At 46.4% G+C, this 22,285-nt stretch overlaps 1 protein-coding gene across 2 annotated transcripts; it reads left to right on the forward strand.

Annotated features, from left to right (window-relative positions):
• The first annotated feature begins 10,189 nt into the window (after nucleotides 1–10,189).
• LOC119179581 (transcription factor IIIB 50 kDa subunit) lies at nucleotides 10,190–21,923 on the forward strand. Of its 2 annotated transcripts, XM_037430692.2 has the most exons (5): nucleotides 10,190–10,390; nucleotides 14,339–14,680; nucleotides 16,950–17,051; nucleotides 20,721–21,023; nucleotides 21,458–21,923. In XM_037430692.2, exons 1-5 carry the CDS (start codon nucleotides 10,328–10,330, stop codon nucleotides 21,842–21,844), a joined length of 1,197 nt encoding a protein of 398 aa, XP_037286589.2. In that variant the 5' UTR covers nucleotides 10,190–10,327; the 3' UTR covers nucleotides 21,845–21,923. The 2 variants fall into 2 exon arrangements, with proteins under 2 accessions (XP_037286589.2, XP_037286590.2); XM_037430693.2 differs by lacking the exon at nucleotides 16,950–17,051.
• The last annotated feature ends 362 nt before the right edge of the window (nucleotides 21,924–22,285 follow it).

Consider the following 22,285-nt stretch of genomic DNA (forward strand, 5'->3'; position numbering starts at 1 on the left):
GGTTGTAGTACTTGCTGAGTTCGGTTTACTAACTGCTTGTCACATATGTTACTAACACGTTAGTAAGTGAGGTTAGTAAGGGGGAGATTAGTAACCGTTACTACCTCCACCGTTACTAACGCCGTTAGTAATGATTAGTAACGTAAGTAGTAACAGTTGCTAACAAAAAAATCTACTTTCAACATTTCAATATATCACTGAGCAATTACGTACACTATGTCATAGAGGAGAATAGCACACATACACAAGTCTACGCGGAGAGTACAGTTTCTAAGCGGTTCTAAGAGTATTTATAGCCCTAACATCGAGGAACGCAGCTGGTGCTGGTGGGCGGCTATGCTGTAGGATGTATAATTCAAGTAAGGCGCCTTTGTTTGTACAACGTACATTTTTGTTTAGGCGAACGAGGTAACGTAGTGTATGACTTTTAATTAAGCGTATTAACAAAAACAATTAGTTATGTATATTTTGCATAATATTGCCTTAACACGGCCTAGTATTCAAGACATAGGGCTAGGTAGTAAGCTTGCATATATTGTCTAAATGAACTTGAATACATCCCCGTGCTACTAATTAAGTTGTTAGACGCTCGTAGCAATATTCTCTAGAGTTTGTTTAACAAGTTCATTAAATACGTGCATGACGAAAAAGTTACTAAAAGTGCGTAAAACTTAGTAACCGTCGCAAGCTTCAAGCGTTTGCTAATGTGGGTAGTAAAATGTTAGTAATGGCCCAAGAAGGTTAGTAACAGCTGGTGTTACTAACATTTTGCTTGTGGGTATACTAGCTTTTTACGAACTTATTTTTGAGAGTGTACGTCCGGGTCTGCAGAAGTCTTAATGTAACCACCTGTGGCCTGTTAAGTCTCGAATGTGGCAAGGAGAATTTCCTTCGCTCTAAGTAATAATGTTTGGTTATATCGTTGTAGCACGTCAACAGCTGGTCCCTATAAACTCCGGAGCGAGAGATTCAGCCGCCTCAGGGATTGCACGGCACACTAATCCTCGTGCCTCCTGGTGCGCCACCTCGTTGAGGTTACGTGGGGCTCAATCCACTCATAGAGTTTCCCACAATACTAACTAGAAGGAACTCTAGCGCTTGTGTCTATGGGAGCTGCAACGCACGGCACTTCAACGAGCATGGGAATGATGGGTAGTACACACATTTGTCTAATTTTCGTACTTCTGGCCTGCTTCTGACTCCGTGTGTGTTCGTGTGGCTTGGAGCTGTTTTTTCACGAAAACATAAATTGGCAAATGTTCACCGTTTATGCTTCACAACCTTATTATTTTAAGCTTATATTTCAAATCAAGTCCCTAAGTTCAAAAGGGATCGTTCTTCCTTTCAAAACAAAACCAAAACACAGCAATAAACAAAGCCGCAAGTACGATTCGCCACACGCAAGTACAAAGACTAGGCAAATGTGTGTACTACCCATCATACCCATGGTCGCTGAACGATTGCAGCGCCAAAGTGCCCTCTAGTTAATTTTGAGAAACTCTATGCCTCCACTGACCCCACAAGCCGAAACCAAGTAATGGTATGCGGAGTGATGTCCTTACCCTGCAGCAGTCTGTAAGCCGGTTAGCTAATAACTCCCCTCGAGAAGGCTTTAAGTGCAGAGCGAGAGTCACTACATACTAAAACTCTTTCCGAATCAATGAGCGCTAGGGCAATAGCCACCTGCTTAGCGACCCCCGGACCTTTCGTATATACGGAAGCGGCATTTCGAACGCTGCCTTTCCCATCTACCACCACCACCACCGCTGAGTAAGCATCTTTCCCGTTAATCCATGCTGCGTCAACGAACCCAGACTCTTCCTCCTGATCTTTTGCCTCGCGCAACAAAGCCCTATAGCTCTCGCCATTCGCCTCCCTCTATTATGCACAGGGTACAGATTTCGCGGAATTGGACGAACCATGATATTAGAGAGTTTTAGTTCTGCGTACGCTGCGTACGTGGCGGCGTTGCGTACGTAAGGACGCCACGTTCTGCGTAGTGCGCATGCGCAGACCGCAACGCGCACGTATCGCGTTACGTACGCAGCAGCTACGTACGCACGCATGAGATGCGTGCGCGCGTACGTATGTGGTGATCGTGCTGCTCCCGAACAAGTTCGCGAGAGCGCGAGACTTTGTTTTGCAAAATGGCGGTATCGAAGGCAAGAACCGACCGGCTCTGTGGCTTAAAATATGGCCATAATCTGGCTATTAGACTTGGATTGGCTCACATTGGCTGTTGACAACACGTGCTTCTATTTTGATCTACCAGATGGCGCAACACGCTTCACGCTCGTTACGTACGCGGGTACTACGGCGTACTAAAAGCCGATTAGTGGCAAACGACGCCACGTAACGCAAGGCGCTTGCGTTATGCGTACGTAGCACCATTACGCAGTACTAAAACTCTCCATTAGCCCCGGTGTTCATGGTTAACTCGTATAGGCACGCACCATCTCGAGTCGCCACTGGAAGATATACCTATATAGATACCAGCTGGCGTATACAACCGCTCTCTCTGTGTGCTATACGCTGAGCCTCGGCAATTTCATCAAGAGTATTATGCAAACTCGGCCGCAACAACATATCATTTGACGTATATACTCACAGGCAAACCGAGTGCCGCCTTAACGACTTTTCTAATTAAAGCTTCCAATTTGTCTTTCTCCCTTTTTTTTCCAATTTAGCATAGCAACTATACGCACGAAAAATGGCACAAAATGAATGCGTGAACCGTCAAGCGCATCGCACCTTCTTCTCCTAATCCTCTATGCCTGTTAGAGATATCCTTCAGATAAGTCTTATGACCTCCTGTGCCTTCTTGGTAAAACGCTGAATAGTTATATTACGTACTCGATCCGTTTGCTTCAATTACAAAACCAAGGTCCCTAATAGCACCTACTTTTGGTACCGATGACCCATTGCTAGTACAAACTGTGATGAAAGTGTCAACTGCCGGTACCCAATTCTTCGGCCTACGACCTAACTTCTTGGATTTGAAGATTAACAACTCCGACTTTTCAGAGGAGCACTTGAGTCCCATATACGAGCCAAACAGTTTTCCGTAAGCGTTACCACCTCCTGCAGCCTAACCTCAAGCTCTGCGTCACTACCACCGACACTCCATACTGTGACGTCGTCCGCGTAGTTACTACAGCCAATACCCTCGACAGTGTCCACTACGTTAGCTAGCTTTGACAACGCCTGACTGAACAGCATTGGCGAGAGTACGGATCCTTGTGGTGTATACCACGACAACCCAATTTGAAGACTGAACACTTCATCTCCCCCAACCTGAGACATATGTCATTCTAATCCTCAAGGAAAGCCAAGAGCCGTTGCCCCAGATTCAAGTCTCACTGCACCTTTAGAATGAAGGAGTGTTGGAGATTGTCGAAAGCTCTTTCCACATCAAGTCCAAGTAGTACCTTAGTATCCCTTGTCCGCCGATCAAGTAGGTGATGCTTAATCTTAAGCATGGCATCTTGAGTCGAGAGGCCGGGACGAAAACCTGTCATCGAGTGCGAGCAGACCGCATTGTCCTCAACATAACGAGTTAGCCTATCTAAAATGACATGCCCAGCGACTTTCCCGAAACAAGATGTTAGCGAAATTGGTCTGAGATTTTCCAGCCCTACGATCTTGCCTGGTTTCAGTATGAGAACAGTAGCCACAACTTCCCACTCTTCTGGAAAAGATCCTTCCTTCCATCGGCTATTTATCTCCCCCGTAAGGACCTTAATAGACCCCTCGTCTTAATTCCTCAACATTTTATTAGAAATGTCATCCGGCCCTGATGCCAATCGACCTACTATTAAGATCCCACAATGCCATCCTTATATGACTTTCAGTAAATTCCTTATTCATAAATATATTCTCATCCTACAAACGGACGTCAGATGTATTCTGGCAGGTTTGCGATGGAAGGTATCTCTCAGCCAAATTCTTCAGCACCTCTTCCTCTGGTGAGTTTCGGCACGCCTCTTGGGCCAGGTTACCTATCACCGTCCTCTGATTAGACTTAGAATTAGTCTCATCCAGTAAATGTCTGAGTAAATTCCAGGCGCCCCCCCCCCCTTCAATACCACCATCCACAGAATTGCATGCTTCATCCCATTGCTGCTAGCACAATACCCGAGAGTGGTCTTGAATTTCTTTATTAACCATTGCTATACGCTTTCTAAGCCTTGTTCAACCGCTGACCCTTCCATCTCACCAACAGTGACTGTTTCGCTTCCAACAAGTGTGCCAGACGATATATTCATTTGATTTGTGTCTATAGCTTTTTTAAGTTCCCTAGTAGTTGCCTCAACGTCATTCTTGAGCTGACCGTAGTCCACTGTTCCAATGTCAACTCATGTCAACTCAATGTCAACTCCTTTTTAGGAGCCACCTCTAAAGTAATCATAAGTATGTAATGATCGGTGCCGAAATCTATATTTGGATTTGAACATGACGAATCCCCCCCCCCCCCCCCCACGAACAAAAGTAAGATCTGGTGTCGAATCTCTACATGTCGACGTGCCGCAACGAGCGGGATACGAAGGGTCTGTAATGAGAGATAAATTTAAGCTTAGGGCCTGTTGCCATACTCTCTCGCCTTTGGTTGTGCTATAGACATACTTCCACACATGATAGGTCGCATTAATGTCCCCTCCAATAAGCAACGGTGCATGCTTAGCGAGATTGGCTCCCTTGCTCAAGAGAGCTTTGAAACTCTGTTTCGTGTCGCTGGGGCTGCTGTACAAGTTAAGCAGGTAAACACTCCTCTGACTTGCTCTTTGCCGACCTAAAAACACCTCGACCATAATATATTCAATCCTGCAATCCGCCATGTGAAAATCATGCCTAACATACGCCAACCTTCTGCTTATGAGTGTTGCGAGCCCTCTGCCCTTTTCATTATCTTTAACCTCCGCTTTGAAGCCAGTTAAGGTTACGCTGGATGTCAGAGTTTCCTGCAACATGATAACCTGAGGTTGTTCTAACAAACTGCTGCAGGGACGCCTCCTTATGATTGAACCCCCTACAATTCCACAGCCAAACACTAAATGAAGCTATTTAATGAAGCCGCCATCTTGGATATGTAAATTTGGCTTACTCATGTTGAGTTTAATTCCACTAGGGGACTTGTCCTACTGGACCAGCGGCTGAGAGCACTCCCGCTCCCTATACATCAATTTTAACTAATCTCTGATCCATTTTCTCTGTCTTCTATCCGCTCCAATCTAATAATCATCTGATTTATACTTTCCTGCAATGTCGCCATCATTTCTTAAAGCTCAGAATTCCAACCTTGGCCTGGGCCCGCGCAATCGAGAGCGCCCTCTTTTTCGGAGCCGGTGTCTCCTCGTAAGCCACGTTCTCTTTAAGAATCTCCACAGACCTTGGTACCTCAACCAGGCTATCAGCTTTTCTACCCTCACTAGTGCTGTTACCGGACTGTAAACTTTTCTTAAGTTCAGCTATCTCTTTTACAATCCCTTCAATGGCTGTTTTTAAGCTATGATTTTCTTTCTCCAATTGTGCGATCCTGTCCTTATCCCGATTACAACCCACATGCTCTTGGCTCTGCTCACGTGTTCGGTCAGTGATGGGTCCACCCTTGACCTTGTGAGCCCAGGTGGTCCGCCTTACAGCTGCACTGCCACCTCCACCAATAGACGCAGAGCGGTTCCTTGAGACTGGACTCCCATATGATGACCGTCGTCGCAGCTTCGAACGGCTCCCAGAGCGCGAGCGTCTCCCAGAGCTTTAGAGACGCTTGCTGCAGCTGCGCCACCTCGACTGCTTCTTGTTCCGCTGCTAGTTCCGCCCTGGCCTGCTCCTGTCGGCGAACACGCACGACGTAACCTGGTATCGTTGACTGCATTGTTTATCCGCCGTCAGGTGTCGACCTTGACAAAGCTTGCAACAAGGCTCACAGGTATATGGTCCTCTGCAGGATTCCAAGCACCGCATCCCCGACATTCAAGGCAATCGGGCGCAGGACAGACATCCGCCCGGTGTCCAAGCTTCCCACACACGTAGCATACGTCGACTTGCTTGCGGTACAAGTAATAGCGGACCATAGCTGGCCCATACCTTACAAACTTGGGGACTCTTAAGCCGTCGAACACAATAACTACCGAACCGGTATTCTTGATTCTTTCGACGGCCAGAGCCAGTGGATTGCGATCGTTAACGATGTTCCGCTCAAGTGCAGCAGGTCCATCTATAATGTCCACATGGCGAACGACCCCTTTACACGTAGAGTGTGGGGCAGTCTCGTATGCACTGATTTCAAAATCTTTGTCCGCCACTTTTACTGACCTGATTCTGACATAGCGTTCGGCGTTGCTCCTTTCTGGCGTACTAGCCACCAAGATATTTTGTCTGAAGTTGGGGCAAATAAGGTCTTCTTCAATCTGCTCAGTAGTGAAACCTGCCGCCTCAACGATAGCCTTGCCAACAGTTGTAGAACAGACTTTCTCCAAATTCAAACCACCCCGTGGGTGAATCACTGTCTTGATGTGCTCTTCCAGCATCAGTGGCATTCGCGACGCCTTCGGAATGCGTTGCTTAATTGCGAAGCCTCTGCGCCGTCCATCTGGGCCCCGTCGTTCAGACAGCTCGCCTTGTGAACCGTCATCGCCTGGTGCAGGCTTCGTCGGTGGTCTTGATTTTCGGTTGGACACCGTCCGCCGTCCTAGGCCTTCAGTAAGGTCCTTTCTCCAACAGCTCTTCCTCTTCTACTTGCATAGCTGCCATGCAGGACGCGCGCGTCCCGCCACGTTTAAAGGGATGCCAGACGCTGTGCCTAGCGCTTGGCCAATGCGGCGGCAGCAAAAAAGTTGAGATAATGTCCAGAAAAGCAGTGGCCCACCTCAGAGTTCGATATCTGCCGAATCCTGTCTTCTTCGCGGATCGGATGATCTCAAATATGCACCACACAGGGACAAAAAACACTGCAAAAACATTCGCGGAAGACGGGAGCCGAAATGGACGCGTCCGCTCACCTCGGCGACCGCAGCGTCTCTCCAGCGTAGCGGTTACTCGACTGGATTTAACTGCATATATCTCCTTCAAAAGCAGCTCGCTTTGGAGAAAAAAAAATTTAGGGAGCGAGTGTAACAACTGGTCCGGCGCGAGGTTCCTTGCCTGCTGCCAGCGTCGATTGCATTGTGCTGTGAGTCGACCGAGAAACCATGCCTATCGGCAGCTTCCTTGACCTGCTGGATCGCCCAGAGCTGATTATCCCCGAGCTCTGAACAGCGTGGTCCGCCAAGGCATCCGAAGGTCCTCGTTAGAGACCCGCGCGTCTCTAATTTTGCCAGTTAGCGATATCCGCTATTGCAGCCCTATTACTTCAATTTTTGCCCCAGCCTGCCATATACAATTAATCGGCGTGAATGTTTTTCATAATTATGGGATAAGTGTAGGAGCCTAATTGTAATTTCTGCCATTGAACGGACTGAGACCGTCTGCCAGTTTGGGGTGAGGCGGGGAGCCTATTCCCTTCGTTGAAGTTTATAGTGTTGTGTTAATAAAACAAAAGTCGTACTTTTTAGACAAAAGAAATCGAAACATTGACACTTCAACGAGTTTACATCATAATAACTCTGTTCTGGCAATTGTACCCTTCTTTAAATGCCTTGGTGTCATATTTGAGCAACTTTTATTATGGAATGATCTGGTGGAAATGGTGGTGGGTAAACTCTCCCAGGTAACTGGAATACTGCGCAAGTTGCGTTTTTTTTTTCTTCAGAAAGTGTTAAACTTATATAGTATAAATCTCTGTTTCTACCATACATAAACTACAAGCATCTGGTCTTGGGCACTACAAAACAATAATGCCCTCCATATTGTGCAAAAAAAGCTGTGCGTTTTATTTTTAACGTTCCTTACTTAATGCCAATGAGTCCTCTTTTCGAAAAATTGAATTTGCTACCAGTGCCTAACATTTATGAAAATATATTAATAAAAAGTCATAAGAACAGTATTAGAAGAAAAAAAAAAACAACGACACCCTAAAACGTATTTCCAATGTAACGCCAAAACAGCAGCTGGGAACTACCGAGGTCCAGAACAAATTATGACTACCAGATGTTACGGTACAAACTTCTATACCACTTAAACACAAATAACATCATATATCATTCCATGTGATTGTATGACGAAAGAGTGAACACAAGCTGTCTCTGCAAATATCTATGTGGTAGTGCCAATAATGCGGTATACATTTTTGTATAAAAAAATCAGTTTCTACTTTTTCTATGTATTCTGTTCATCAACTTTTGTATTGTCACTCGAATGAAATTTCGCTTTGCTTACTTTTGAGCTTTTCAGTATGTATAATGGCGGGTAAAATTTATAGGTTTGTATATTGTATATTATGAGTTGTGTCACTAGCTTATAAATTCAGTCTGTTTCAGTGTTGAACTGCTGTTCTCATTTGTTGTTTGTTTCTGCCTGGTAAATTGGAATCATGAACCTTGTCAAGCCTTACTGGCTTTTCGTCCACGGTCCTCAACATTATAAAAATGTTGAAATAAAATTTGATTTGACTTGATTAGTGTAAATTTGCCCAATCCCACTCCTCCGGAATAAAAAAAAATGTTCCCCTCTATTCCTTGACTGCCCATCGATACATAAGTTACTCTACATCATCGAGTTCATGTTCAAATTTATCCGTACTTCTCATTCCGCGCTGCACAACACAGCAACATCGGTGCTGCGGCCGCACGCACGGAACCCGAGCAATATGGTAACAAGCAAGAAGTTCTTTCGCTACCATGCTACATTTATTTAAGAACTTTTTTGTACAGCTTAGATGTGTTCGAGACGTGGATGTGTTCGTAGAGCCAACTCACATATTTCTAAATTGCATTTAAATTCCGAACTATTTCCTGAATTATGCAAATCAGAGTTACTTTACCTATGTTTGTACTCATCTATTGGCAGTATTTGCAATTTCGTTACATTACTACTTCGTTCATCCTTAACTGGACGACATTTAATCAAATAATTAAGAGTTTCTTCGGAAAACTGCCCGGTTCTCGGCCAATCTCCCAGCGTGGGGTTTGTGCCAATGTCCAGGGCTCTACTGTTCTACTCTTCTCTACTCTACCTTTTGTGCATGAAGTATTGACCTTTTCATAAACGCCTCCCTGGGCGCCACCATAGCCCTCCTTGGGCTGTGCAAATTGGCGCGTCCGCTCAAAAATGCACTGACAATGCTGCGCCCTTAGCCTTTGTACCTCCGTGCACAGCCCATCATGGCGGTGTTTTTTTTCCTTCCTGTGAAAAGGTGTATACCAACTATAGTTCCGCCCTCCATGGCATGGGGGAGGAAGCAACAAAATGAAGAAGGCAGGGAGGTTAACCAGAAAGACATCCGGTTGATGACCGCCGCGGAACCCAGTTATCTCGCTACTGTCGTTCTCTCCTCGACGCGCTGTCCTCGAAATCACCGTTTCTAAACTGCGCTGCGCTGCTCGTTCGCGCTCTTTTTGTTCTTGTTCGCTCTGCCGAAGCCGTACAACGAAAAAACGGGCGCCTAAAAAGGCCTGACCGCATGTACGCGTTGCAGCGCCCGTGGCCTGTAGACTGGGCGCCGCGCGCACGGGCAAGAAAAAGTGTGTTGACCTGCGAGGATTGGCATTTATTGGTCGAAGGGACACTGCACTTGTGCGGAACACTCTAGCCAACCTCTTAGATTTTGCATATCGTTTACCGGGCACAAGCGTGTTTTTGCATTTTGCCTTCTGGGCACAAGTTGGCCCATAAAAAAAAAAAAAACAATCTTTAGAGTGGTAAAACTCCAGCATTTATCTCGAAACTATAGTTGTGATAGTATAATAGATGGGGTTTTACGTGCCAAAACCACAATGCGATTATGAGGCTCGGAAAATTTCGATCAAACGATAGCACACGATAGTGCCAGCGGCGGAACCATTTCTCCTCCATCAAAATGATGTCCGCGGCCGGGATGCGATCCTGCGACCTTCGGGCGCTTCGGGTCAGCAGTCTAGTCTATACCCCACGGAAAAAAAAGAGGGGGGGTTCTTTATCGCCGCAGATTGGTCAGATCAATGCCTCCTCTATTTAATAAAGGAGGCGTTGGTCAGATTGGTCACTCTACCGCAGAAAGCCAGAGTGGAAAGCGCGTGGAAAATTTTGGCGTCGCGCTGGTCGCGTTTCACAACCATGGCAATGGCGGCGCCCGGTCGATTTCGTGCAAACGCTATTGGTACTAACGTAGCGATCGCGTTGTAGTTCGTATTGTTGTTGAATTACTTTTGAAATAAAACCATAATCACTACAAGGGACACCCACGGATCACAGAATGGATGCCGAAGTGTGCCCATCGTGCGGCGCTTCTGCGGTGGCCGACGAAAGCGGAGACGGAGTAAGTGGTTCATATTGTGGTTTTGGGACGTCAAACTCCACATATCAAACAATCAATCAAGTGATTTTCTGGATCTCCTGACAGCGTTTAGTGCCTGCTTAGCTACTGTCATGTTCTCGAAGAGCAAACGATTATGCGGAAATTGCAACCCTTGCGCTTCACTGCAATACCACTGCGCAGGGTTGTCCTGATCGTTTTAGGTTACATATTTTCATGGAGAAATGAATAAACTTTCCTTCCTCCATGCATGTTTTGCCCCAGTGAATGCCGCGCTTCTCGAATGCGTCTTGTGATTTCGTGACCGATCACTGCACAGGCTCGTCGCTTAAAGGCTAGGAAAAGAGCCTCGCTTTACCGTTGTTTCATGTGCTTCTTTGACCCACTAGAGCGGATCGCTTGAAGACTAGACAAAAGAAAGAAAACAAAAAACAAACGAAATGCTTGCTTACCGGCTAAAGTTTGCTCGGATCCTTCGCACCGGTTTCGTTCTGGTCGCTACCGCCAAGAACTGGCGTCGCGACCCGTACAGGGACATCACTTTACACAGAACAACACATCACTACCACATAGGCGCCCACAGGGCGCGCTTGACGGGTACCAGAGATAGATATATATAAAGACTGGTGGGTACGATAATCTCAACTGGGGGGGATCAGTATCGTGTGAGGAAAAGAGATAGAGTTGACGTGTTTGCATGCCAGCAGTGATTCATTGTCCGCCTTGTGGGGGTAAAGGAAGGATAACCCGACTTGAAAGAGTTAATCAGTCTGCAGTTCTTTGTGAAACGCGTTCTTGCGGGTGCACCAGGCTTGCTGCCGGTCATGGTTTGTTAAAAAAAAACAAAAAAACTAGGAGCTGAACGCGTGGCTATCTCAGCCAACACCACTTAGATTTTTTTTTCAAAAAAAGTCTAGGTGGTGTTGTCTCAGCTCGCCGCGCTTGTATGACCTAGACGTTGATCTCGGCTCATTCTAGATGGCTTTCAAGGCTCTTAACACAACTGCCCGACCGATATCGGTAATAGGAAAGAGCATTCGACTTTGTTTAAGTGACTAAGTTGTTATGGCGACAGTTGGCGAAGAGATTTCCTCTTGCATTAATCTTATTTGACGTTGCAGGGTGTTCGTACCCATTTCTTTTACTTTCATTTTCATTGAATTACGTTTTATTTCTTCATTTGCATTTTTCTTATATCGTGCGGCTTGAAAGTATCTTCACCTGTTTGGTGAAGAAGTTCTTAGCTCGCTTGATCTGTGATACAGGGCCGCTTAGTGCTTGAACATCTTTATGTTTGAACAGCAAAGTGTTTGATTGGAAATTAACAGGGTTGTATGGAACACTGTTGCATGGGGCTGCAGGCGAGATGCTCATATTTGTTTGCTTTGTAGCGAAGACAGACAAAAAAAAAAATAATTGTACAAGCAAGGATGCAATGTGAAACACTGATAGAACAAAAATATTGTCAAATGAGGGACATTCATGTTGCGAAATGCATCATGGAGAGAAAACAATATTCTCTCAATATTCATTTTAATAGCCAGAGTTCAATTATTATGTAGCTTGGAAGTTTTACAGGTAGAATGCATAAACTTTGTGGGGGTACAGGCCATTCACTCGAAGAGCCCGGCTCTCTCCATTTCGAGACCCCACAACTTTCGCTGCGTATTTTCAAGCTGAATTAATACATGAGGAGATACCACAAGCACACTAGCTGGCAGCGCAGAAAGCTTTAATATCTTCTGTTCACCAAATGCCATCTGTTCTGTATACTCACAGGATGTGGGACAAGACGATTTTGAAAATAGGATTATTACCGACAATTCAGGTTCAGAAAATTCGCAAACAAGGTGCAATATCTCTGACAGCTCTTTTCATGTTTTACAAGAACAACTAGAACAACTAAATTCACATGAGGCTGTCATTTGTTTTTTATGGGAGTGCTTTTTCTTTAATTCACACATATTCCCACTTTGTCTGGAGGTGTTACAGCAGGGGTGGTTACTATACTAAAGAAAATTTTCGTTGCTTGACACAACACACTTGCTCAGACTATTCCACTGATTAATAGTTTTCACACAAATGAATTTGCGTGCAGGTTTGTCCTGATCTGGCATGTCCTTAGTTTGTGTTTGTGTTCTATGCGTTCAGCTAGATAATCTGGCTTTTAAGGGGCGAAGCATCGTAGGGTCTAGGCTTAATCGTTGTGTGTTATTCATGCTCATGATGACGATGCATGGTACCCACTATACGCCATGACAATGATGATGAAAAGATAAGCACGTTTTAAACCACACGGTCTCTTGCTGCCATGAATAGAAATGAACATGAATGCGCTCTAGCCAGGAAAGGCAACGCTGACGCAGGCAATACTCGACGACGATAAAGAATCTTCCAGAAATTCAGATTGTGTGATCTGCCCGATTCTTGGCCGATCCCTCTGAGTGGGCAGGTGTCAATCATCCAAGGAGCGTTATTATCATCGTTAACACCACACATTCTCTTTCTGCCATGGATGAAAACGATTGTATATGCGCAGTCACCCGAGAAAAGAAACGCCGTCGCAGACAATATACAACGGAGGCGAGAGCTCGCAAAGCAGCGGCAACACAGACAACAAGCTGCCACTATCAAGGCCACATCGCAGCATACAGTGGTTCAGCCTCTACGCAGACAGCAAGCTACCCTGGAGGCTAGAGTTCTGGAAACTGTGGCAAAACAGCAACGCCTGCACCAAGCCTATACCTCGGAGTTTAGGGCGTGGGAAGCAGCGGCTCAATGGCAAAAACACATTGGGGATACTGTATACATGCGTTGTCACTCATTTACATGCATGAGTGGGCAGTGTCACGGGTGATTTGTGGCAAGAATGATCCCCAGCGCTTCGCTCACTCGTCACGCTTCAATTTTTTGAGATGTGTGCATTTTTTAAAAATAAATGTCGCTATCAGTTTCTGTTTTCTTTAAAAATAAATATCTGATATTAATGCTTCTAGCTCTGCCAGCCTGCCTCGACGTAGACAACTCCGTGTTGAGACGTCAGGGTTAAGCGATATTTCATGTTCTACTATTGGTCTCATAATCGTGGGCTTGTTGGCGATGAGTTGCTTTCATTATGGAAGTCCGATCTTTCATGGAGATCACTTGCCCTTTCTCATTGCCACACATCATTGTTTCCTGGATGTAAATGCATGACCGTCGTTGTTACCTGTGGAAATTGATGTGTCGTGCTGGTACGCACGTGGATGATGGTCCGATTTTCGGCATAGAGGAAGGAAGCAGTTAGGATGGAACATGCATGATGCAATAAAAAGAAAAAAAAAGGTCAGGCACGTGTCAAGCTTTGGTTACCCTTACCCCGTTAGAGGAAGGGCTTCTGAATCTTTCTTTTAATGTATTGCTAACTGTTTATATCATTAGTGATAACGATAACTGCACATCATTGAATCTTAGGACGCTAACATTGTTGTTTTAGCACTACAAAAGACATACACACACAAGAGATCGATGACAGGCAGGTGCTATTAAAAACTGACTTATTGCAAAGTCTTGAAAAGGCAAGATTTTAGGTATAAGCATAAACAAATCAATTTGTGAAGTGTGGGAGGCGTATAAAAGAAAAAAAAACGAAGCAACTGTGTTAGTAATGCGTCTATATGCTTGTACAAAAATGGCATGAGGTTTTTGGATACCAATACGCCTGTAGGCTGATAAGTGGTGTTGTTGTGATGAGTGCTCGCTGCGTCTGCGCACCATTGTGCTCATATTTAATTGCAACCTTTTCAATATATAAGTAGTGCCTGCCTGTCGTGTTTCTCTAGCATATGTGTGTCTTTCGAGTGCTACAATCACCATATTATGTAATCACGAACTTGCCCAACAAGAAGTTCTTATCAGGGTGCTAAGGTTGCTGTTTCAGTAAATCAGGTGAACTGAGTGATTGTTTTCCAGTTCTCTCGAGTGTGCACTGCCTGCGGAGTCGTCTTGGACGCTGCCCCGCTGCAAGCGACGGGTTTCACGGGCGACGACGATGGACTCTGTTTTGTGTCTTCAACGAGCAGGGACACAATGTCCCTTCGAAGAGACGAGAGGGGCGAAGCACGCATGCAGCGCCTGCTCGGCAGCGGGGTGTCCGGGAGCCGGCGCATCTGCCACGACTGGATCAAGCAGGTCGGCGTTAAGGTCAACATGGACTCTGTGATGGTCCAGCAGGCCTGTGATATCTTGGACAGACACTTGACCAGAAAGCCGTTGAACCAACAGATGGCCATCGCTGCTGCCAGCTGTTACGAGGTGGGATAACGCAATGCGCTGGCGGGCTAGTTCGTTGAGACCCACGGTGATTTTCGAGCGCAAAACGTGTAATGTACACGTATCCCGAAAGAGTACGGCCACTAGCGTGGGTCCGGTCTTTGCGAGCCACAGGGCAGGTGTTAACCGTCGCCGTGGCGGGAACACGGTACTGCACAAGATAGACGACAGGACAAAGCGCTATCCATGTACTACGAGCGGTTGGCCCTGTCGTCTATCCCATGTTCTCATTCTGTGCTAAAAAAAAAACACACACACACACAGTGAAGTTGGTGTGTGGCTGAGGTCGCATTTGGAGCATAGACTTTCATATCGGCATGGATTTTCACAATAGTACACTAGAGAAAAATATGGCAGTATTTGAATTGTAAAAGTATGGCAGTATTTGAATTTGCCCAAGCTTCATTCTCGTGACTCCGTATGGCCCAGTGAGGCCTGCAATTACCTTGTCAGAATATGAAGTTCAGCAACATCTCAGTGGTCTTTCTTTGACAACTTGGCTTCTTGAGGCTCACCAACTAAAGTCAGCGCGAGAGGCTTACGATGAGCCATTCTGTTATACAATACAAAAGCTAAAGCAAAGCCGCAAGTGCATTTGAAGCTGCAAGCATGAAGACTACGCTAATTTTATGTGCTACTCATCATTCTCGCATTGGCTGGACGATCTCATCGCCGCAGTTTTCCCTAGTACTGTAGGTAACAGTTTGGTTTGGAGCACTTGGAACCTGCTGTTTTGTACTTGGTGCCACTCTCGTCGTTCATGATTATGACCAGCAGATCTCATTGGCAACCCTTTGCAACACTTATTATTAATGATTGTCTATAAATACATGAAATTTACATGATATGATGTCAAGGTTCTGAAGATGACATTTAAATATAGTAAAAATAGTAGAAGAAATTGTGGTGCATTCTGTAGAATTTGATTGTGATTACAAGGTAAATGGTAATCGAAATATACAGCCATTTGTGCTTCATTTTTTAATAAAAATAATTTAATGACTTACTCAAATTATACATGATAGTTATCTGCTGGCAGAGAGCACCCATAAAAGAAAGTAAAAAGACACTGTGAAATGCTGCCGAATTAAACGTGGTATTGCCTTCACCGAAGTGATTTGCTTTTTTATTTTTTGAACAAGAACTTGTATTAAGGAACCTTAGGCAAAAAAAATGCTTAATTTAGCATTCCTTTGTGTTTGTGGTCTCACCCTTGGCAGCAGTGCACAGAAATAGTAAAAGTAAGTCGTTTGTCAAAATGAGGACGCCGTGCCACTAAGGGATGGGCTTGTTTGTGCAAATTAGTAGGGCAGTTCAGGTCACTGAAGCTGGCCAGCACCATTGCTCTGGGCTTCACAAATGAAGAAGGATTCAGTAAAACTGTCCTGTCAGCACCACTTTTCTGAGTCAAACCTCATTATAATGAAGTTGCATCTCACACAAAAATAAGTTCAGTATATCCGAAAATTCGTTATAAAAATATATCCCTAACACTATGTCTATTTCAAGAGTATCCTTCATTTACTTTGTTATATTTGATAGTCTGTTATATCCATGCTTTTAATATCGAGGTTTGAGTGTAGTGGAATTCTCTCCCTTTTAGTGCACAATGTTTTCCAAGCTACATGCTGGAAAAATTTTTAGAATCTGCCAAGTGCGAGCGTAGTTATGGAGACTTGTCACACACATTTTTGTACGAGCGTGTGCACTGACAACTTCGCAAAAAGGGGTTGCTGAGGAAGTAAGACTATGCGTCCCTTCGTAAGCACACATTGTGACCTTAAGCACTCTCTCTCTCTCTTTTTTTTTTTTTTCAAACTAAAACGCATGTATTACTTTCGGTGTGATCATGAGTGCACGCGTGTGTAGATACACGTGCCGGCATCTTGCTGTGGCTTCTGTAACTACACAGCTCACGTTGGTCAAGTCACTCAATGGCCGTATGTGTTGGGTGTGTGTAGCAGTAATTTGGGCATGTGGTGTGATTTGCAGGGAGAAGAGGGAGCGATTTCTAGCCGACTTTGAAAGTTAAATGTGAATTGCTAAAAGCGTGGTGCCCGGTAACGTTTGGCTCGCGTGTTCTCGGGAGCCTCAACGACCAAAATGCAGCGTTTCCTGACCACGCCAAAAAAAATCTTCCAGGGCCCCCCTTTGTGCTTACTGTAGGAGACAGGCAGTGTGTTCATGAATGACCTTCCAGAAAAGGAGCACGTTCGCGGCACGTCTCCTAACTTTGCTCCATGCAATGCAGGTGCTTCAGAACAATGGTCGATCCATATCGCTTCCCGCCTTGGCCAAGATGGCCCAGTGTACAGGCTCACACCTGTTCCAAGCCATTCGTGCGATCAGTGAGGTGAGAACATCTTCCGGTCAGCCATGCTGCCTCTTATAGCTCCAGTGTCGTTGATGCGACTGCGATAAAGATAATAGGCCGTGTAGCAGTTCGTGTGACAGTTGTAAGAGCCTGGAGGACCATACTCGTAATTAAACGCTGTGTACTGCCACGAGACAAGACGCAGTAAAAGTTCGACTCGCTGTACTTAAAAGAGAGTTCAGTGAAATCCCATGAGAAGAGCAGAAACAGGAAGAAGTCTGCCATGTCGAGCAGACTTCAGGACTGCAATGGCCTTGATGTGAGCCCGGCAGACTTCTTGTTCCCAAAGCTGAAAAGAAGCCAAAAAGGCCACCATTTAATCTGGCTGTCACAGTCTATGAGAGAAATCACGGCATCATACTTTCAGGAAGCTTTTTCAGAGTATGAACTGCATTGTACTCAAAGTATTGACGCCCAAGAAACCTGTTCAAGAGAATATTGTTACGAGTAACTTGTTTAATGATCTATTTACAGCGCACAGAATTCGACGAGCAAGATTACGCCAGACCAGCATCCAACGAAAACTTACTTCGTCCTCCTCTTTCATGCAGCCGTGTTTAGCGGCTGTTTTGTATCATAACCCCTGGCGGTAGAAGCACCGTCCCGGTGCTAAATTTACGCAGATGATGTCGAAGGGAGGTAATAGGGCTTTAGCCGAGCCACGTGAACGGTGTCGCTCAGAGCTGACGATGACTTTGTTGGATCGGTTGGAACAATCTCGTACGTGACGTCTGTCACTTGGCGAACGATACGGAATGGTCCAGTGTAGGGCGACAACAGTTTTCCAGACAGTCCCACACGCCGAGTAGGTGACCAGAGGAGCACGAGAGAACTTGGAAAAAAGTGCACGTCCCTATGGTGAGAATTGTAGAGCTGTTGTTGGCGCGCCTGTGAAGCCTGTAAACGGTTACGGGCAACTTGGCGCGCGTGGTCGGCACAGGCAATGGCTTCCCCAGCATATTCAGTGGCCGCAGGTAGTAACGTGTCTAAAGGTAAAGTTGGGTCCCGGCCATATAGTAGATAGAAGGGCGAATATCCGGCCTTCCGGAATATCCGGAATATGTTGTGACGAGATGAATTGTAGGCGAACGTCACATACGGCAAATGAATGTCCCAATCACGGTGGTCTGGCGCAACGTATTTGGCAAGCATATCGGTTAGGGTCCTGTTAAGGCGCTTCGTGAGGCCATTTGACTGGGGATGGTACGAAGTAGTAAATTTGTGCTTGGTATGGCAAGACCTCAGGATTTCATGAACGACAGCTAATAAGAACGTGCGGCCACGGTCGGTGAGAAGTTGACGGGGAGCACCGTGCTCTAATATTATGTTGTGTAGCAGAAAGTCCGCAACGTCGGTAGCGCAGCTGGTCGGGAGTGCTCGTGTGATTGCGTACCGCGTCGCGTAGTCCGTGGCAACAGCAATCCATTTATTTCTGGCTGTGGAGAGTGGAAAAGGGCCCAACAGGTCGAGACCAACTCGAAAGTAAGGCTCGTTGGGAACGTCGATCGGCTGAAGGTAGCCAGTTGGGAGGGCAGACGGCGTTTTGCGACGCTGACAGGGCTCACAAGCGGCGACATAGCGTCGAACAGAGCGGGCAAGTCCAGGCCAAAAAAAACGACGTCGTACCCGATCGTACGTGCCAGAAACGCCCAAATGGCCCGTCATGGGAGCGTCATGAAGTTGATGCAGGACAGTGGAACGCAGGTGCGCTGAACAGTCTATGAGGGCAGAGTGCGTGGCTAGAAAATCCATACCGAGAATGAGTTCGTGAGGGCAATGTTCGATAACGGCGAAAAGAACGACAGTGCTTCTCTCCCCAATAGACACTCGCGCAGAGCACATGCCAAGAATTGCGGCAGTTCCTCCGTCGGCGACTCGTACAGCTCGGTTGAGGGCGGGCGTGACAACTTTTTTAAGTCGGCGGCAAAGGTTAGCACTCATAATGGACACATGCGCGCCAGTATCTATCAATGCACTGACACGAACATTGTCGACAGTAACGTCCAAAAGGTTCCGGTTCGTTGTTAACATTAATCGAGGATTTCTTACGAAGGTCGTCAACGCAGCTCCACCTCCAGAAGCTGCACGGCCTAGTTTTCCGGTCGGAGATGCTGCAAATAGGTCGGGGAGGCAGCACAGCGTTGTGGGGGCGACCGGGACTGACGACGAGCAGGGGACGGTGACCGGTCGTAGCGAGGTCTGCTCAGAGGTGCTGTAGGAGCGGAAAATGTGGTCGGCGTTGATGGAGAAAGTGATGGGGACGACTGGCGAGCAGAAGTGGTGTGATACTGAGGTGCATAATGGGACGGTGGAGCCCAGCGGCTGCGGCACTGACGTGCGATATGACCAACGCGTCGACAGTTCAAAGATATGGGCCTGTCATCAAGGGTACGCCATTCGGACGAATTGCGTTGTATGCGAGGAGCAGAAGGGGGATGAAAAGAAGGTGCAGCAGAGTATACGGCAGGAACAGGATGTAGGCCGACATTTGATAGCTCTTGACGAACGACGGCTTGTATCAAAGAAATCGTGGTTGGGGAAGGCACAGGCGTCGGTAGTGGCGTAATTACCGGTTGTGCTGCCTCGACCTCTCGACGAATGATGCGTGTGAGGTTGTCACATAGAGGGGCCTGGTGGAAGGTGTCGTCACACGAAGAAGTGGCCGCTGTATTCGGAAGGCGCACAATGTTTTGGGCTACACGGCGGGCTTTAGCTTGTTCGAGACGTCGGCATTCTTTAAGGATGGTGTCGATGCTCGAGACGTTAAAAACCAGCAGGTTGAAAGCATCGTCGGCAATGCCTTTCAAGACGTGGTTAACCTTTTCGTCTTTCGACATGGACTGGTCGGCCTTGGAACAAAGGGCCAAAACGTCAAGAATGTAGGAGACGTACGATTCGGTAGAAGACTGGGCCCGTGTGGCAAGAGTCTTCTTCGCAACGAGCTGACGACCAGATGAATCGCCAAACAGGTCACGTATCTTTTCTTTGAAGAGATCCCAGCTCGTTATGTCGGCTTCGTGGCTTTCAAACCATGTTCGGGGAGTGCTGTCTAGGTAGAAAAGCATGTTGGCGAGCATGAGCGTGGGATCCCAGCGGTGAGTTGCACTGACGCGCTCGTACCGCTTCAGCCAAGTGTCGAGATCGATCGTACCATCACCGGAGAAAGTGCCGAGATCCCGGAGGTGCGGGAGTGTGACGTAGGTGGTGGCTTGAACTGATGAGGGCGGCGTAGAGGAAGTACCAGCAGTCGAAGCAGTCAAAAGGTCGCCGATGGTGCGACCGCTGCGCGTCTCCATCGAGGTACGGGGGTCGTTTACCTCCACCAATAATGTTACGAGTAACTTGTTTAATGATCTATTTACAGCGCACAGAACTCGCGAGCAAGATGGCGCCAGACCAGCATTCAACGAAAACTGACTTCGTCCTCCTTTTTTATGCAGCCTTGTTTAGCGGCTGTTTTGTATCAATATAAATGATGTGTACCGATCACATCAATGAATTCTCCTTACCAGGCCCAGTCTCGTTACTTTACGCACAGACCCTATAGATATTTTTTTGAATCTGCTAGATTGTATAGCTCTCTTAACTGTTAGTGTTGACGAGAAGTAAGAAGGTTGTGGAACGCATTATGCGACTGTTTACACGCAGAGCATGGGCAAGGGAACAAGGCCAGTGATGCTTGAGGATCTGCTGCCTGAAGCGGCACAGTCGATCGACCCCTCCGAACGGTCGCAGGTGTTGTCGCGCGCTACTGCCCTGTTGGAGCCGCTCAGGCGCTGCTGGTTCCTGGAGGGGCGAGCGCCGCGCTGCATTGGGCCTGCGCTCATCTTCGTCGCCTGGAAGTCACTCAATCTCCCACAGCGGAACATTTCGTTGGCGAGCTTTTGCGAAATGCACGGCTTGGGCAAGCCCAACAGCTCTGTCCTAGCTGCGAACGCCGACCTGAACAAGGCAAGTCGTGGAGATGGGTACAGTGCCGCCCGGGGTACTGTTGGATATTGCAGGAAGTGGCAAATAGGATAAGCGCACAGACTGTATGGGTAGTTTACCCACTGTAGAAGGTTCAACTTAAGTGAGGACCTTTGGTCATTAAAAGTAACTGACTGAATTTCAAGAAAAGGCAAGTGTGCTATAAGAGGCAGTAAGTGAGGTAGGCAGATGAGATTGAGAAGTTTGGGGGGGATAACTGGAACGCAGCAAGCACAGGACTGAGTTTTTTGGCAAAACATGGTGCTGCAGGACTTTGCCCCGCAGTTGGAGTAGCCAGGCTGATTTTATTTCGTCATGGCCTTGGTACAAATTATGTAAATCTCACGCAATCACAGACAGTAAATCGTAATGTGCGTTGCAAAGGGGTTAATATATGAATCGATCTTTTTTTTCAGGTGCTCATACAGCTGGCCAGTCAGATTCCGTGGGTCAAAGGTCAGAAGCTCACGAGCCGTACGGCGCTGGCGTACGTGCCGGACATAGTTCGCTACTCTGCGTCGTTGGTGGTGGACGCTGCCAGGAGCGCAGTGGGCGCGAAAGTCGTCGAACAAGCGGCAGACCAGAGATCCGCTGCCATCTACGCAACATTTCGGAAGGGGAGGAAAAGATTTAGTACGGTTGATTACTCAGGCAGCTCAGATGCGGCGGACTGCGACGGCAACAGATACATATCAGACTCCGAAATCGACGTCCACATTCGAAGCGAGCGAGAAGTGAATGGTGTGAAGGCGTTTCTGAAATCTCGGAAGCTACTGGAAGAAGAAACAGCGAAGGAAGACTGATTTAGTGGATCGGCGATAAGCATGGATGTGATGTACATGGTGATATGGTGTATTTGCAGTAGTAAACTATCACAAAGCATTTATGGTGTGCGAGAAACAAAGAGAATGCTAGTTAGAATTGTTTTCATTAACATTTTTCTATCGCATCTTGATGCATTTCTGAAAGCTTGTGGTTCAAAGTGAATTAGAAAGTAATTTTAAACAGAATAGCTTGAATAGTGTATGTCACATATTATAAAGAAAAATGAGCATATTTGTCATGACCCAACTAACTTGTACAATAATTTCGAGAATTAGAACAGGGCGTGTATGAATGTTCCATTTGGTTTGAAGTCAAGCGGAAGGAACTTTGTATACTAGTACGGTAGAAGTTATAAGTGGTGAAATAGGTTAAATTTTAAAATATTTTATACATGGGGCATATAAAGCCGTATAACACAG

Source organism: Rhipicephalus microplus, chromosome 7 (genome assembly GCF_043290135.1).
Source record: "Rhipicephalus microplus isolate Deutch F79 chromosome 7, USDA_Rmic, whole genome shotgun sequence".
NCBI lineage: Eukaryota > Metazoa > Arthropoda > Arachnida > Ixodida > Ixodidae > Rhipicephalus > Rhipicephalus microplus.